The following is a 19,074-nucleotide window of genomic DNA, read 5'->3' on the forward strand; positions in this document are numbered from 1 at the left end:
ACATTCAGCAAATGTTGGATGATAATACAGAAACAATTGAACCCTGAGATGATAGGAAAATCTTTCACAGGAAGTGATCAACAATGTTGAGAACTCGGAAACACGTTTCCATTAGAACCAATTTCCCTGAACTTCCAGAACTGTATGTCATTCCATAATATTCCCCAAAATGTGAACTCTCTGCTTGCTCAACATCCTCAACCACCACACAGATATTTAGATTCTAACCGTTTTCCAAATGAGAAAGGTGTAAGTGTGATGTATTTCATGACTAAAGAAATATTGATGATCTAGATTGTCAAACCCACTGCCTTCAAGTTGATTCCAAGTCATCGCAATCCTATAGGACAGAGTAGAACTGCCCCATAGGGTTTCCAAGGAGCAGCTGGTAGATTCGAAGTGCCCACCTTTTGGTTGGCAGCTGAGGTCTCAACCAGTGCAGCACCAGGGCTCCCAGATTGTCAAAGGCTAATTAAAAAGATAATTCTATTGTTCCAAATTTGTTAAATCCTAAAGGAATGCTTGTGAAAAAGCAGATGAGAGTAATTGGAAAGAAGAGAGACTAAAATAATAATAATAAAAAAATCAGGTCCAGAAATAAAGAAAATTCAAAAGACTGATGTCTAGAAATATTTCAGAGTATATTTATAGAAACTCCAGGGCACCCTAAAAAATTATTTGGGTGAATTTTATTTAATATTTCATGTAGTGATTCTGGGAGAATTTCTAAATATGAAAAACTTGATGAATAGTCAAATGAGAATAAGGTGTTTTTATGTAATTTAGACTAATTTTGAGGGGACTTTTATGAAAACACTCTGAAATCAATATAAGTTCCAGAAATAAAGATGTGTGGATTATCCAAAAACATTACGACATGAATTAAATGAAAAGCAACCTGGAGTCATGCAGGAATTTGTTTGAAAAAAAAGAATCCTAAAAAAGGGAATCAGATAAGGCTGTAGGTCCTATTCTCTGGGTATTGGAGAAGTAGCTAAAACAATCAGAATTTTCAACAACTTTCTTAGGGAATGATAAGAACATGCCTTAATTAGAAAAAGCGAATAAGAAAAATGAATCATAGATCTTGAGTCAGTGTGAAAGGCTGAGACTTCGGATACCCACATTTACAGAAAAACATGCTGATATAGGAATTTATGATATAGATAAATCAGGCAACGTTATTTATATTACAAAATTAACATCTATTTTACAGAAAGACTTCAATTGAATTTATTTAGTTTCCCAAGTATAGTTAAGAATTTTAAAATATTATTTTAAAAAAGCATTTTAAAAGAATCAATTATGTTATCAGGTGCCATTGAGCCTGTTCTGACTCATGATGACCCTTTGTACAACAGGACAAAAACACTGCCCAGTCCCGCACCATCCTCACGAACATTACTGTTTGAGCCCATTATTGTAGCCACTGTGTCAGTCCATCTCATTGAGGGCTTCCTCTTTTTGGCTGATCCTCTACTTTGTCAAGCATGAAGTCCTTCTCCAAGCTGGTCCCTCCTGATACTATGTCCAAAGTACGTGAGATGAAATCTCACCATCCTTGCTTCTAAGGAGCATCCTAGCTGTACTTCTTCCAAGACAGATTTATTCATTCTTCTGGCAGTCCATGATATATTCTGTATTCTTTGCCAACACCACAATTCAAATGCATTAATTTTTCAGTCTTTCTGATTCATTGTCTAGCTTTCATATGCACCAAAGGTGATTGAAAATACCATGGCTTGGGTCAGGTGCGTCTCAGTCCTCAAAGTGACATTTTTGAGAATCAATATAGCCACACATAATATAGAGTGTAATTCATTATTGAATAAGCCCTTTTGTCCTTAATGGCATTAAACATTATTGTAGATCACTATTCGATCCCTCTATTTACAACAGTCCCATTATATTGAAACACCTGGCTCAATTGCTTGTTTTTAATTCTAGTGTCTACAGGTGGTATTATTAAGTTACCAATATGTGTTTGCTCAATTGGGACTTCCATCTTTTAGGCAATGCTGAATGAGTGGCAGCATCGGAGTGTTTTGTTAAGAATCATAAACTCGAAAAGAAGCATTAAAAGTTGAATAATTCACTTAGTACTCTTTAATATTGCTTTTCAGGACTGCACTGATATTTTTCTATCCTAGTCTGAAAAAATAACTGAGAAATAGATACCATGGCTTTCTTAGATATTGTACTTATTGTACTTTAGGCTAGGACTACCTAGAATTTTTTTTTTCTTAACTCTGCTTAATCAATTCAATCAAGTGATCAGTTTAAACTATGATTAAAATTGAATTAATTGTTTTAAAATAAATTAATAGCTATTTTGGAATAGCACAGACATAAGTATATGATGCAATATTACAAATGTGGCTAATTTTGACCTATACATGCTTCAAAGTGGAAAATTTTCATTAATTTTAGAGAACAATTACACTTCTAAGATGAAGATTCTCAAGAGAAGTGCATATATATTTTTTATTCAGAATTTGAGTTAAGGATATTATAATTCATTTAAAGATTTAATATGGACCATAAATGCAGAAACAGCTGAAATATTTTATTTACAACTGTATTAGCTTTCTGTCATTGAAATGTAAAATTAAACTTATATTTTCCCTAAGAAATGATCATATTCTCGGTTGAATAATGTGAATTTTTTCTGATAGATTTACCTGACTTGTGTTAAAAAAAAAGCAGTGATAAACATTTATAATTTCTTGAGTTCCCTTTTAGTAATTTATGACTCTCATCTTATTGAAGCAATAATACGTGAATTTATGAGTTTACCAAATTGAGGAAAACATTAATTTCGTGAAGTTTTGCCTTTGCCAGGCACATTCATAGTACAGAAAAGAAATTCAAAATACAAGTTAGTTTCATTTTTAAGACTGCACAGTCTTACACTGCTATTGAGTCTGAGAGGAGAAATAGGCATAAGCCTGTGTATACTCATTGTCCTTGTTATGTGCCATCGAGTCAATTTCCAGCTCATAGTGATCATATGTGACAGAGTAGAATTGCCCCACAGGGTTTTCTAGGCTGTAGTCGTTATGGGAGCACATCACCAGGTCTTTCTCCCGTGGAGCTGATGGGTGGGTTCAAACCGCCAACCCGTCAGTTAGTAGCTGAGTGTTTAACTCTTTCACTGCCAGGGCACCTTTGTGTATACTCATGGCAGTATGTATTTTACTAACAGTTGAATGAGAATATCTCACAGTTGTTATTTTTCTAGTATACTTTTAATTTCAGTATTTTGCCTCTACTGAGCCAACACAAACATACAATATGTATTTTAACGTTGTGAACGTTTTCTAAAATAATTTGATAGTTCTTAAAACAAATAATGGGGTGAAGAATATATTTTGGACTTACATTATCTATATTTGTTTTATACAAAAAAACCCCAAAACAGTTGCCTTCGAGCCAGTTCCAATTAATAGCAACTTCATAAGTGTCAGAGTAGAACTGTGCTCTGTAGGGTTTTCAGTGGCTGATTTTTTGGAAGTAGATCACAGGCTTTTCTTCTGAGGCACTTCTGGTTGAACTTGAATCTCCAACCTTTCGGTTAGCATCTGAGCATGTTAACCATTTGCAAAATTAGTAAATAAAATAATGTGCTTTAAAATACAAAATATCCTGTATATGCGAACTAACAAGAATTGCTCAAAATCACATCTCCCTGCAAAATTTTCACTTCATAAAAGGAAGTATTAATTGTGGAATTAGAAAAACCTGTATTCATTCATTGTTTCTCTGAACATACTCACTGGCTAATACAATACAATAATATAAAATACATGAGATGAAGGAGGGACAAAGGTTGGAATTTGAGATTAGTGAAGCTCTAGAGAGTAGGAAAAGTACAATAATGCCTGACATTTGATTGGCACTAACCCCTTTTCAAAGTTATTTCAAATATCCTAAGAATATTGGCACCTTTCTGTGCAAATGGCAAATATAGTTTATTTAGTGGTGGATAGTTCTTCCACCTTTGGAGCAGCTCCATTAAAAATTTGAATGATAGTGGTTTTTATATTTAATAGTGCATATTAGCAAATATGTATTGTAGATATGAATGATTGAATGGATTAGGTTTTGGAATTTGGAAATTATTTATTCTAAATTCTAATATCTTTCTTTGTGCAACTAGTCAAGTTTGCTCTATTTACTAAATAGAGCATTAACTATCAGTATCAAGCTTTATCGAGCAGGCTGTAAATATTGTAAATGATTTTTTATCAAGCAGGCTGTAAATATTGTAAATGATTTTGATCATTGTGACCCTTTCTGGTTCTCTAATATGTAAAGTAAGAAATGTATATCTCACTGATTTTCTTGAAAGATAATGATACATATTTTTGCAATGGCACTTGGATATTATAGCCTTTTGGATAATATAAGTGTTCCTAACAGAAAGGAAATCTCATGGGGATCTAAATATTATCTCATTGTTAGTCTTAAGTTTATATAATATAAAAGAGTTGTTAACAGTTACTGTTTTTATTCTCTGGAGCAAAGTTTTATGTTGACATTTATTTTTAGTTTTTTAGACGAAAAAGCAATGTAGAAAATAGAATTGTATACAGGTTTTGTAATTCTTCCTTGGCCAAAAAATAAGAAATGGTAGGGTGAATAATGTCCCCTCCAAAGATGTCCATGTCCTAAACCCCATAACCTGTGAATATGCTACCTTACATGGCAAAAAGGACATTGCAGGCATGATTAAAGACCTTGAGATGAGATTATCCTGGGTTATCCTGGTGGGCCTAATATAATTATGAATTTTCTTATAAGACAGGAGAGTCAGAGTAAGAGACAGAGATTGGCAGTTACTACATTGCTGGCTTTGAAGATGGAGGATGGGGCCACGAGCAAAGGAATGCAGGTGGCCTCAGAGGTAGAAAAGGCAAGAAAATAGATTCTTCCATAGTGTCCAGAAGGAGCATAATTCTGCCAACACTTTTAATTTAGGACTCTGACCTCCAGAACTATATAACAGAATGAATTCGTATAGCTTAAGCCACTAGGTTTGTGGTAATCTATTCCATCGACAAAAATAATTTATTCCATCGACAAAAATAAATCTAATATAGGCCACAATTTATGTTTCCTAATGAAGTGTCACAATGACCACAGAGGTTCAAAGAAAGACTTGCGTAGAAAACAAAAGAGAAGCCCACAACAAAGCAAGTATTAGAAAAAATTTTTTTCTCTTTATTTGTAGATACAGCCTCTAAAATAGAGTTACCTACTCATGAAGAAGTACATTTTAAAACTCCATCTTCTGAAAATAATGATGAAAAATCCAAATCATCACTAGTGACTGAAGGGCATACTGAGGTAGAAATCTACAGATTTGTGGACAATACTCTGTTAAACAGCCAGATGTTTTCAGCTGATAAGTCTTTGTCTTCTGAAAATTACATTCCTCAAAAAGGTAAGAAACAGGTTATTTGTTCTCTAATATGACAGTTAAAAAGCTACATAATATCAAATGTTAACTTTTTTTTTTAATTTATAAATCAACAGAAGATGCTTTCGAGTTTCAGATTCTGAAATATTTACTTCAAATTGATGTTTATGATTTCATGAGTTCTGCATTTTCACCAATTGTAATTCTTAAAGAAAAGGTAAGTTGGACTTTTAAATCTTTTGTAATAATTTTAACTGTTTTACTGAATATAGAAAAAAAATATAGAAGAGGCTACAAATTATTTCTGAGTGAATCCTCCCCATGTAATGTTTCTGTTTTCATAAAATCTTATATGTAAGGCAGCTTCTCCTGACATGAATGTTTTATTACATGGGTGCAGTTAAGGGTATATGTATGTGTGTGTATGTATGTACATATATACATACCTTTCCTTAAGCTTTGTTTATCTGAGCACTGGCTTTCCTTTTTTCAAATCAGGGAAAATTATACTAAATGAATTAACTCTGAAATAATATGAACAAAAGTGATTCCTAAGTAAATTATTAGTATCTGAATGATAGCTTTGACTTCAAAATGGTGCGAGGTGAGAAATGGACAAAAGCAAGTAATATCTCAAAATTTAACCAAGCTGTTACTAAAATTCCAGATTCTGGCCACCCTCCCATTTGTTGTAAACCCTCTTATTAGGGATAATGCAAAAAGACCTAGCTGTAGTACTTGACTCATAGGCCTTTTGCAAATGCTAGTTCCTTTTCTCCTCTACTGCTACCACATGAATTATTGAGAAGGCACTTTTTTTTCTCATTTAAATTTTAAGATGAAATTTAACAGTGGTTGACTTTAAGGAGGGCACTCTAGCTGGAGGACACAGGTAATAAAGCAGTAATTATAATACAGTGCTATAATAGACACAGGATGCTAGGAGGAGCTGCCTAGTAGGTAGACTCACTGAGGTAGTAGGTGGAGGGGGTGGGGAGGAGGAGCTTTGCAGAGTGTCCCAGAGGACAGTATACCTGAGTTGATCTTGAAGGAAGAGTAGGAGTTAGCTAGACAAAGAAAGGACACTTTAGATTGAGGACACAGTGTTTTTAAAAGTACAGAAGTGGGAGAGAACATGGCATTTTTGGAGAACTATTAGCAGTTTGGAAACCCTGGCCACATAGTAGTTAAGAGTTTGGCTGCTAACTAAAAGGTCAGCGTTTCAAATCCACCAGGCACTCCTTGGAAACCCTATGGGGCAGTTCTACTCTGTCCTATAGGGTCGCTATAGGGTCGCTATGAGTTGGAATAGACTCTACGGCAGTGGGTTTATAAGCAGTTCACTCTGATTGAATATAGGGCGAGGCTGCCTATATATACACGCATCAAATCAGGAATAGCATTGCATGTTCTGGTAGCAGGTTGAACTCTGTCCTGTACATGATGGGGCATTAGTGAAGAATCTTAAGCAGGGAATAAAATGATAACATTTCATTTATAAATTCTACCTGTCAACATTATCAAACAGGATTGAAGGAGTATAGAGCCAGAGGCCCAGTGAATAAGCTATTGGAGCCAGAGGCCCAGTGAATAAGCTATTGGCATTAGTTCAGGAAGTAAATGGTGAGGATATTAGGGTTTATAAATTCAATTGAAATGAGGGAAGCACAGGGAAAGGTGAGAACTATAGCTGACTGGAAGAGTGTAGGTCTTGTCTAAGAGATGTAGCTAGTACTTACCTTCCGCCTGGTGTTGCCAGATCTTCTCATTTTTCAAGGAAAGCTGGAAATCTGGATTTTTATGTGAAATCTCCCAATTTTTAATGCTGGCAAATAGTCTAATTTAAGAAAAAATACTATGTGTAGCAAGCAAAACAATCTGTGGGTTGGATTGGCTCATTAGCCATATTTTTTACCTCTCACCTAATACAAGAGCCCTGGTGGCACAGTGATTAAGAGCTTGACTGCTAATTAGAAGGTCAGCAGTTTGAATCCACCAGCCGTACCTTGGAAACCCAGTGGGGCACTTCCACTCTGTCCTGTAGGGTCCCTATTAGTTGGAATCAATTGATAGCAATGTTTTTGTTTTTTTTACTAATACATGATAGTGGTTGTTGAGATGATTGAAAGGACAAATTGGAGACATCTTTTGTAGATAGAATTCATGGACTTAATGGCTGATTGAATGCAGCGGGAGAGGGAAAGGAACTAAGGAGGATAACTGTTACCAGATTTCTAGCTAAGGTAACCACAGTAGATGGTGGTGCCTTGACTGTGATCAGAGATGTAAAAACTGGGCTTAATGACATACACTGTTTTGCTTTCCCAGGCCTTCTAACCTTATTTCTTTGCTAGGTTCCAGACAGTTGAGATTACCTGGCAAGTAAGCCCAGAAAAGTGGTTAATTTATTGCCCTATTTTTTTTTTAGCATAGAAGGGAAAAAAACAAAAACGAAAATAATGATTATGACAATAGTAATAATAAAATTCTCAACTCCCATGAATTGATTCTTCTTATTGGTATGTCCTGCTGATGTATCCCTCATCTGTCATTCTCTGCCCCTACAAATTATTCTAGTGAGGTTATAAAATTGAACAAATGATTTATTAATCAGTACATGATATTCATCTCTATATAAAATACTTATTTAATAAGGTATATACTAAGTATATGTATCTTTGTGGAATCAGTAAATATAGTCAAATACATTTTACCTGAACCATTTTGGCTGAAATTCTTTAGGCATTAAAACCAAAAAAACCAAACCCAGTGCTGTCGAGTCGATTCCGATTCATAGCGACCTATAGGACAGAGTAGAACTGCCCCATAGAGTTTCCAAGGGGTGCCTGGCGGATTCGAACTGCCGACCCTTTCGTTAGCAGCCGTAGCACTTACCCACTACACCACCATACGGAATTTAAATTTATGTTCATTAATTAACTTGTAATCTCGGAAAATTGTTTATACTCGGGGATGTCTCAGTTTTAAAACGCTAGTATCAGGAGCTGAGACTGGATCACAGGCTACTGGTCAAAACTGGCTTGTCCATTGTTCTAAAAACTATGAATCAGTTGTCAACACTTACAGAGTGCCGTATTTCTAGGTTCTAAGTGGAAGACTGTAACATACAGTCTTCTATTCTAATAGGAAAACAAGAAGCTCAAGCAATTCCTTACAGTTATTGTAACTGCCTGGCCTATATACCACACCCTTTGCCATCGTGTTGATTCCAACTTATAGTGACCCCATAGGATTTCCAGCGAGCAGCTGGTGGATTCAAGCTGCTGACCTTGTGGTTAGCAGCCAAGCTCTTAACTACTGTACCACCAGGGCTCCCTGTCCTATATAGGGCATTAAAATAATCCTTGGACTAAATGTTCTGATGAGTTTAGATCTAGAATTCTAACAATCTGAATCCATTAAGCAACCACAGTATAGTTTTGAATACCAGCAGTTAAGTTCAAGTGAAAAAGGGTTTCTTTTCCTTCTTGCCTAAATGTTTCAGGTAATTGTTTCAATTCACTGGTAATTTTATTTAGATTTTGTAAAGATAATTTCATTATATTGCTCAAATAATAGGAATCAACACTGCTTTTTATCTATTTTGTGTTATAATTGATGAGATTCTTCGAGTTGTACTGTTTATACATTTTTTATTAGAATGCTTCATTTAATTGTGGATTAAACAATGGAAGTTACCCAGACCTTGTTCAACCGGTAGCTCCTGATTGTTCTGAGAACAACACTTACATCACTAGTACTCAGAGAATGAAAATTTGGCTCAGCAATTTTGTTTGATTTTCTTCCAAAGGACTAGCTCTTACAGTCTGTGACATTGCCTATTTAATTAAATGAGAGTAACTAATGGGGCCCTTCATAGGGGAAATCAGTTTCTAGGTTGTAGGCAAAGTTTACTGGTTAGCATGTTTCCAATGTTCTTGGGTGCTTTCTGGTAGCTGTCACAAACACTAAAAACATTTGTTCTCCATTTCCTTTAAAGCAAATTCTGTATAAGACAGTAAAACCTCATGCCTACTTATGGAAAACAATCTTTAAATACTTGCTACATAGTAAAAAATCTTGTGCTCTAATTGAAGGAAATAACGGTTTCTCACAGACCCAAAAGTAGATTTACATATGAATCCCTCCCTCCATTGCTGTGGACTTGATTTGAGCTCATAGGGACACTATAGAACACGGTAGAACTGCCTCATATGGTTTCCAATGAGCACCTGGTAGCTTTGAACTGCCAATATTTTGATTAGCAGCCATAGCTTTTAACCACTACACCACCAGGGATTCCTATATATGAATAAACTATAGAATAAAATGTTCGATTTAGTTTTTACCAGTTACCAAATTCAGGATTATTCTTTTCAAGTGTAGATTTTAAGAAGGTAGTAATATGTGCAATATTTAAGAAAACATAAATATGTGTTTTTGTGTGTATATGTTATATATATATTACATATATTCTAACAAGGAGCGATGTCCATGAAATTGGATAATGGGTTGGTAGTCACAACTCCACCTGCAGCACCCCTTTACCACACAAATGTCAAAACAGGTCACAGTCAGTGTGGAAACAGAAGAGTGCAGGATGTATTAGAATCTACAATCTTTCTCAAGGATAAAAGGTGCTTGGTAGAACTTTATTTACATGTTAAGATATTTTAACATGAGTTTTTAAAAAAATGGAATTGAAAGATCTAGAGGAAGAGGTAAGTTTCTACGACTATTAAGTGCACAGAAAAGAAATTAGGTTTGGAACCTGGCAGTGAGTTAAGTTTTACTGTATTTTTGCTATGGGGGAAGCTTTGAGGTGTTTATATATTTTTGGATTTCCTTTTGCCCCAATCTGTATTTTTCACAATATTTAGAATAATTATTGAAGAATTGGAAATGGGCCCAGATTGCATTAGGGAGGGAAGGGAATATATATATAATGTTACAGATTATAAATAAACAAGTCCTAAAAGCTGAAACAGGAGCTCTGGTGGTGCAGTGGTTAAGAGCCTGCTGCTAACCAAAAGGTCAGCAATTTGAATTCACCAGCTGCTCCTTGGAAACCCTACGGAGCAGTTCTGTTCTGTCCTATAGGGTTGCTATGAGTTGGAATCCACTTGAGGGCAATGGATTTGGGTTTGGTTTAAAAGCTGAGAATGATTCTGGAGGTCCCTGAAAACACTTGACTCATTGAAGAATTTTTATTGAGTAATACAACGTTCTAATTGAGGCACACACTGTTCTAAGGCTTGTTCTTAGAAGTTTCTTCGAAGTTCTAAACCTAAAATTTTGATTATGGTTGTTTTGACCTTAATAAGCTATTCACATAATTTAATTTCAAAACACACTGTCCTATGTGAGTTAAGGTTGTGTAATACCTTCAAAATGGAGAATTATTAAGCAATGTCTGCTCCTCTCTGATACTGGCAGTTCCTGAAACTCCTTAGGCTGATGTGGTTGGTAAACCGGGAGATAACCCTTTGAGCTTAGAAAAACTAAGCCTCTGAAAATCACTTGGTGTGAACTGGGTTCATTTTTAGATTCTTTTTGGCACAACAGTTCTGTTGCGGCAAGAGCTTAAATTAGAAAATTTCCTAAGGATTTATGATTTTGTTCATCTCTTGAGTGATCTCTTGGGTGACTGGCTTGGGAAGAAATATCTGCTTTTTGAGTTTTTGGGCTTGAGCTGGAAGGCCGACTTTGGTGAGCATGATTATACTGACAAGGAACATATATGAGAGATGGATATACTTAACAGCTACGTCAGCTAAAACACTCTTCCACGTACAAATTCAGTCTTCAGTACTTTATTTCAACAGATCTAAAGATAGAGTCCTAAATTTAGAAGACAAATTCTTCTTTTAGCTCCCTTTCTCAGCACAGAAGAGCATGCGCTGAGCCAAGGTCCACAAGAGCCTGATTTAGCATTTAAGAAACTAGGAGATAATGGAGTTTAAGACAGTTTTGCCTAGGTAACTCAGGTAAAAGTGGGTAAACCCCTGGAATCCTCCGTTGGGCGGAGGAGACCCGATCGATGCTCTCTTGTGTGGGAGAGATTAAACTCTGTCCAGACTAGAGCTGACCTGAGTCGCTTTCCTGTCCAAAGTCCGGACACGGTTGGCAGGACACACCGGCGTCATTTTCTGACAAGAATGAAGGCGGCTGCCGGCTTCCCTGGGCCGGCGGGGTCCCACGGGGTACGCCGCCGCCGGGGCTTCGGATAGAGTGCAGATGGCAGGCTCTTGGTGTGGCTGGAGGGAAATGCTAGGTTTGGGACCGGGCTTGGCGTCGGACCCTGGACCGAGGGGGCGCGCCGCGCTCACCCCGTGAAGCTGCACCGAGGGACCTCTCGGAGAAGCCTCGCAGCCGCCGCGGCCACCTGAGTCAGGGCCTCCGGGGCCATTAGTGCTGATCTTCAGGGTGGGCGGTCCACAGCGTTGAGCATTCTGAGGCCGAACCCCACTCTCTCAGCCTCAAGGCCCTCCACCTCCAAGGGTGGACGGCTTCGCCAGGTAGAGCGCCGGTCCCTTTAAGAACAAACGACCCGGACACGTCTACGAACCTCGCGCGAGGAAGGGGAGGAAGTTTACCGCGACGCGAGCTTCCCCGCCTCCCCGCGGCCGCCCGGCCGAAACCAAATTGAGTTGGAGGAGGGGGCGCGGAGCGTTGCAGGCTTGTGAGGGATGGGCTCAGAGCTCCAGATCCCCAGTACCTGAAGTGTAACGTGGAGGCCCCGTCTCCTTGGTTGGCAGCTTGGGCACGGGAAGGCCTGTTGGCGCCCGTCCCCTAGCGCTCACCCTGCAGCCGGCTCCGCGGTGGTCTGTTCCGGTCGCCGGGTGCGGGTTCGGGTTCCGGACGCAAAGCTGTGTGTTCCTACCAGCTTCTTGTGGCCGGGCCAGGCCGTGGCTGCAGCCGTGACAGCCCAGGCAGCCTTGGCACGATGGAGGGGCCCAGGGCTACTCCTCAGCAGTACTTAGGGCTGGTTCTGGAGAAACTGCGCGGGGTGAGTCCGTGCGCGATCAGGGTTAATTGGCCCAGGGGTCACGGGAGCTGCCCGAGGAAGGAAGCAGGGGTCTCTTATTTTGGGGTCTGAGCAGCAGTGGTCGCAGGTCCTGAGGCCAGCCTTCACCTGCCGCCGGGCTCCGGCCTGTGTCCAAAGCAGTAGCCAGGTTCGCAGGGTGCTTGGACAGCTTTTCGTGTGGTGGAAAGGTATCTGGAGATCAGGAATTGGTGTTTGTTCAGGAAGATGAAGAAGGCGTTTGCTTAGCTGGACTTGCAGAGGGGTGGTAAATATTTCCTAATTCCTAGACGAATTAGTTTTTCCATCATGTTATTTTGTGCAGGGATCAGTGAAGACTGACCCTCTGAAGTGAGCCCCTTTCAGTGATTAAACTTCTTGTCTTGAAAGGACAACTAAGCTTGGGCGGGGAGTTGAGATTCCACGTCTGCATTTTTTTCCCCCAATAAAAAATGCTGTTTTGAGATGCTTTCCATGGTGAGATTGCTCTTTTCTGTGTCTTATTAATGTAAAATCTGGAGCTAGTTAAGCTCACAGTTTTTTTTAATTTCTTAGTTTTCCTCAGGTTCAGTTTATGATCAAGTTGCAGGAGTTTTTCTCCTGAAGCGTTTATAGGAATGTTTATTGACATGTTTAGAGGCATGTTTTTAAAAACTGTTTGTCTTAAAGTTTAAAAAAAATGCATTTAAATCATGAAGCAGTTATGATTATAGTTTCTTGTTAGGTGAATTAAAAAGTACTGTAGCGTCGCTGTGAGTCGGAATCGACTGGAGGGCAGTGGGTTTGGTTTTGTTGTCATGCTGTTCATTCATTCATTCATTTAACCATGCATCTGTTGTGTGTGTAGTGCTCATATATACAGATAGAGACTGCTCTTTGGAGATTCTAAATGACCTAAGATATAGTTTGGCCGCTAGTGCTATGCTGTCAAGGGAGAGAACACAAGAAAATTGTACAAAGTAGAAAGTGATGAATGCTTAAAAAAAAAAAAAAAACTAAAGCATAAATACAAAGTGCTAGAGAAATTTCTTGGGTGGTTAGGGAAGGTTTCATGAGTGGTTATAAGGGAATAGCTTAAGCAGAGAAGTCACGGGACAGCATGAGGTATGCAGGAAGCTACAAGCAGTTGCTGTGGAGTTGATTCCGACTCTTGGCGCCTGTCTTAGTCATCTAGTGCTGCTATAAGAGAAATACCACAAGTGGATGGCTTTAGCAAAGAGAAGTTTATTCTCTCAGTCTAGTAAACTAGAAGTCCGAATTCAGGGTGTCAACTCCAGGGGAAGGCTTTCTCTCTGTGGGGTTTGGAGGAAGGTCCCTGTCATCAGCCTTCCCCTGGTGTAGGAGCTTCTCTGCTCAAGAACCCCAGGTCCAAAGGACTCACTCTGCTCCCAGCACTGCTTTCTTGGTGGTATGAGATCCCCTGTTTCTCTGCTTGTTTCTCTCTTTTATATTTCAAAAGAGATTGGTTTAAGACACAACCTAGTCTTGTAGATTGAGTCCTGCCTTGTTAACATAACTGCCTCTAATCCTGCCTCATTAACATCATAGAGGTAGGATTTACAACACAGGAAAATCACATCAGATGACAAAATATGGACAATCACACAACACAGGGACTCATGGTCTAGCCAAGTTGACATATATTTTGGGGGGACCCAATTCAGTCCATGGCAGTGTCCCATGTGTGTCACAGTTTAACTGTGCGCCATAGGGTTTTCAGTGATTGATTTTTTGGAAATAGATCTCTAGGCTTTTCTTCCCAGGCACCTCAGGATGGAATTCCAAACTTCCTGTTAGCAGCCCAGCTGTTAACCTTTTGCACCTCCCAGAGACTCCTACAAGCTGTATTGTTTTTAGGTGCCTTTGAGTAAACTTTGACTCATAGTGATCTCACTTAACTGAGTAGAACTTCCCCATAGGGTTTTCTGGAATGTAACCTTTATGGAAGCAGATCGCTAGATCGCTCTCCCAGGGAGCTGCTGGATGGATCCAAACTACCAACCATTCAATTAGCAGCCGAGTTGTATTGCTAGAGTGTGAAGTGGGCTCAGAGAGTGATGGGCAATGGTGGTTGCTGGAGACATAAGCTCCAAGCTCTGTAGGTGTTGGAGAGTCATTGGATTTTCAGTGGTTGGATTTTGGTTTATGTTTTCCAGATAGTAACATGGAGGTAAGATGTAAGGGGGGCAAAACTAGAAACAAGGCTTATGGGAGAGACAGACTAGTCATAGTAGAGAGAGAGAAGAGAGTACTGAATGGGAAAATGTTTAGGAGTTAGCTAAAATGGGTAGGGTTGATTAGAGTGAAGGGTGAGAGAGAGGAGGAGTCTACGACTCGCAGGTTTCTGGCTGTGGCAACTTGGTCATTCACTGACATAGATTTTACAAGAGGAGAAGCTTTTTGTGGGGTGGTAGATGATTTCAGATTCACGTATTGGACTTTAGGTCCCTTTCTTAAATAAAAACAATGGTAATCAGAATGTACTGTTTTGAGGACTGGCAGTAGAAACATGGAGGGGGCAGTCAAACTTTGCAGCATTTGCTCTAGTCCTGTGCACAGCATGTTTTCTCCCAGATAGCACGTAATTTTGTTTTCGTGCAGTGAAATATATACTTGATTAATATGGAATTATTTATCAACTAGAGATAGTTTGTTTTATGTTTTATGGCATAAGGAATATAAATCAAATGCTGTTTGTATTAAGATTATGTTGAGATATTCGCATCTTTTAAAGAATGTATATCAACAAGTTTAAGCAACATTTTTAAACATTTTTACCTTGGTGATTTTTTGCTAAATGAGGCCTGGAGGCAAGGATGGCACAACACTGCTCTGCTTTTTAAAACATTTCTTATATTTCTATTGACATAATTAAATAATATAAATTCACCCTTTTAAAATGTTCAGCTCAGTAGTCTTTAGTATATTCACTGTGTTGGACAACCATCACCACTATCTAATTCCAGAACATTCACCACTAATTTCAGAACATTTTCCCAAAAGATACCCCATATCTGTTAGCAGTCAGTCCCAATTCTCCGTTCCTCCCATTCTTTGGCAACCACTTATCTGTTTTCTGTCTTTATGAATTTGCCTATTCTGGACATTTTATATAAATGGAACCATACCCTGTGTGGCCTTTTGTGTATGACCTCTTTCACTTAGCTTAATGTTTTTAAGGTTCATCCATGTTGTAACATATAGCAAGCACTTCATTCCTTTTTGTGGCTGAATAATATTCCATTGTATGGATATACCATATTTTGTCTGTTCATCAGTTGACAGACATTAGTATTGTTTCCACTTTTTGACTATTATGAATAATGCTGCTGTGAACATTTGTGTACAAGTTTCTGTGTTAACATATGTTTTCATTTATCTTGGGTGTATACCTAGGAATGGAATTGCTGGGTGTGCTTAACTTTTTTGGGGGGTCGGGGGGGAAGGCAGGATGGTAACCCTATTTATTATAGTACTTTAGGTGAAGGTTTACAGAGCAAATTAGTTTCTCATTAAACAGTTAATACACATTGTTTTTGTGTATTATTGTTTTGTGACATTGGTTGCCAATCCCACGACATGTCAACGCTCTCCCCTTTTTGACTTTTGTTTCGCCATTACAAACTTTCCTTTTGCCCCCTGCCTTCTTGCCCTTGCCCCTGGGCTGATGTGCCCATTTAGTCTTGTTTTGTTTTTAATCTTTGGCTGAATGGTGAACCTCAGGAGTGAGTTCATTACTGACCTAAAAGGATGTCCGGGGGCCATACTCTAGGAGTTTCTCTAGTCTCTGTCAGAACAATAAGCCTGGTCTTTTTTGTGTGTGTGTGTGAGCTAGAATTTTATTTTACATTTTTCTCCAGCTCTGTTGAGAACCCTCTATTGTGATCCCTGTCAAAGCAGTTGGTACTGGGAGCTGGGCACCATCTAGTTGTACAGAACTCAGTCTGGCAGAGGCTGTGGTAGCGGTGGTCCATTAGTCCTTTGGACTAATCTTTCTCTTGTGTCTTTGGTTTTCTTCATTTTCCCTTGCTCCAGATGGGATGAGACCAACGGAGGATCTTAGATGGCCACTCGCAAGCTTTTTAAGACCCTAGACAGTACTCACCAAAGTAGGGTGTAGAATATATTCTGTATAAACTGATGTGCCAGTTGAGCTTGATGTTCCCCAAGGACATGGTCCCCACAGCACTCAACCCAGTAATTTGGTCCCTCAGGGAGTTTGGATGTATCTATGGAGCTTCCATGACCTTGCCTTGGACAAGTTGTGCTGACTTCCCCAGTATTGTGTACTGTCTTACCCTCACTAAGTTACTGCTAATCTATTGTCTGTTTAGTATTTTTCCTTCCCACCCCTCCCCTCCTTCATAACCATTAAAGGTGGTTTCTTTTTGTATGTTAACTTGTTTATGAGTTTTTATAATAGTGGTCTCATATGATATTTGTCCTTTTGTGATTGACTTATTTCAAACTTATTGCCAAACTGTTTTCTATAGAGGTTGCACCATTTTACATTTCCACCAATGATGTATGAGGGTACCAATTTTCTACCTTCTCTCTAACAAGTTATTATTTTTTTTAGTAGCTTCCCTAGTGCGTATAAATTGGTATCTCATTGTGATTTTGATTTGTGTTTCCTTGATCACTAATGATGTTGATGTGTGTTTTGGCCATTTGTATATCTTCTTTGGAGAAGTATCTTCTTTGGAGATATATCCTTTCTTTGGAGGAATATCCTTTGCCTATTTCTAAATTGGGTTATTTGTCTTTTTATTGTTGAGTCATAGAGTTCTTTATATATTCTGGATACTAGACCTTTAACAGATATATGATTTGTAGATACTTCCTCCCGTTCTGTGGGTTGTCTTTTCGTTTTTTTGATAGTGTCCTTTGAAGCACAAAAGTTTTGTAATTTTGATAAAGTCCAATTTATTTGTTTTCTTTTGTTCCTTGTGCTTTTTGTGTCATATCTGAGAAACCATTGCCTATTCCAAGGTCACAAAGATTTGTACCTATGCTTTCTTCTAAGAGTTGTAGCTCTTACATTTAGGTCTTTGAGCCCTTTCAGTTAATTTTTGTATGTGATGTAAGGTTATTGTTGTTAGTTGCTGTAGTCAGTTCCTACTCACAGCAACCCCATGTGTGCAGAGTAGAACTGCTTCATTGGGTTTTCAAGACTGTGACCTTTCAGGAACAGATCACTAGGCTTGTCTTCTGAGGTATTTCTGGGTAGTAGTTGACCACTTAGCTGTGTAATCCAGGTATGAGATATGGGTCCAAATGCATTCCTTTGTGTATGGATAGCCAGTTTTCCTGGCACCGTTTGTTGAAAACACTATTCTTTCTTCATTGATTTGTCTTGGCATTTTTGTTGGAAAAATCAACTGACCGTAAATATAAGGATTTATTTCTGAACTCTTCCATTCCATGGATCTTTGTGTCTATACTTATGCCAGTACCACGCTGGCTTGATTACTGCAGCTTTGCGGTTTTGAAATTAGGAAATGTCAGCTTTGCTCTACTTAAGATTATTTTGGCTCTTTGGAGTCCCTTACATTTCCATATGAATTTTAGGATCCATTCGTCCATTTCTGCAAAAAAAGCAGTTGCAGTTTTCATAGGGATTGCATTGAGTCTCTGGATCAATTTGGGGAATATTGCCATCTTTACAATATTAAGTCTTCTGATCCGTGACCGTGGAGTGTCTTTTCCATTTGTTTAGATCGTCCTAAATTTCTTTAAACAATGATTTGTAGATTTTAGTGTGTAAAACTTGCATTTCTTTTGTTTATTATTCCCAAGTATTTTATTCTTTTTGAAATGAAATTGAAATGGAATTGTTTTCTTAGTTTCATTTTCAGATTGTTCATTGCTATTGTATAGAAATGCAAGTGAGTTTTGTATATTGCTTTTATATCCTGCAACTTTGCTGAACTCATTTATTAGTGCTAACGGTTTTTTTTTTTCACGTGTGGATTTTTTAAGGGTTTTCTGTTTATAAGATTATATCATTTTCGAGTAGAGATAGTTTTACTTCTTCCTTTCCAGTCTGAGTGCATTTTATTTCCTTTTCTTGCCTAACTGCCCGGGCTAGAACTTCTTGTACAGTGTTGAGTAAAAGTACAGATAGTGATAACTGATCTTAGGAGGTCTTTTACCCTTAAGCGTGGTGTTACCTATGGATTTTTCACAGAAACCCATTATCAGGAAGTTCCCTTCAATTCCTAATTAGTTGAGCATTCTTTTCCTGAAAAGATGTTCAGTTTGTCAGATGTGTTTTCTGCATCAATTGAGATGATTATGTGCTTTTCTTTCTCTTCATTCTATTAATGTGGTATATTACACTGATTTATTTTCGTGCTGAATGAACCTTGCATTCCTAGGATAAATCCCACGTGGTTATGGGGTATAATCATTTTTATATCCAGCTCTGGTGAGACAGTGGTTAAATGTTTGGCTGCTAACTAAAAGATCGGCAGTTCAAATCCACCATCCGCTCCTTGGAAACCCTATGGGCGCAGTTCTAATCCGTCCTATAGGGTCACTATGAGTCGGAATCAACTTGATGGCAGTGGGTTTTTTTTTTTTTTTTAATTCTGCTTTAAGTGAAAGTTTACGAACCAAATCAATC

General features: G+C 38.3%; 1 protein-coding gene across 5 annotated transcripts in view; it reads left to right on the plus strand.

The window, feature by feature from the left end:
• The window catches only part of MIA2 (MIA SH3 domain ER export factor 2), a 116,910-nt gene that overhangs the window by 16,288 nt on the left and 81,548 nt on the right, over nt 1–19,074 (plus strand). The window contains exons 5-6 of one of the 5 annotated variants that reach the window (XM_049899458.1): nt 5,234–5,446; nt 5,539–5,639. In XM_049899458.1, the coding sequence (XP_049755415.1) occupies nt 5,234–5,446; nt 5,539–5,639 (314 nt within the window). Of the gene's footprint in view, nt 1–5,233; nt 5,447–5,538; nt 5,640–10,014; nt 10,144–10,834; nt 11,626–12,159; nt 12,432–19,074 lie in introns of those variants that run through there. The other 4 variants (XM_049899462.1, XM_049899461.1, XM_049899463.1 and 1 more) reach the window with 4 other exon arrangements.

The sequence above is a fragment of the Elephas maximus genome, chromosome 10 (assembly GCF_024166365.1).
Source record: "Elephas maximus indicus isolate mEleMax1 chromosome 10, mEleMax1 primary haplotype, whole genome shotgun sequence".
NCBI classification, from domain to species: Eukaryota; Metazoa; Chordata; class Mammalia; order Proboscidea; family Elephantidae; genus Elephas; species Elephas maximus.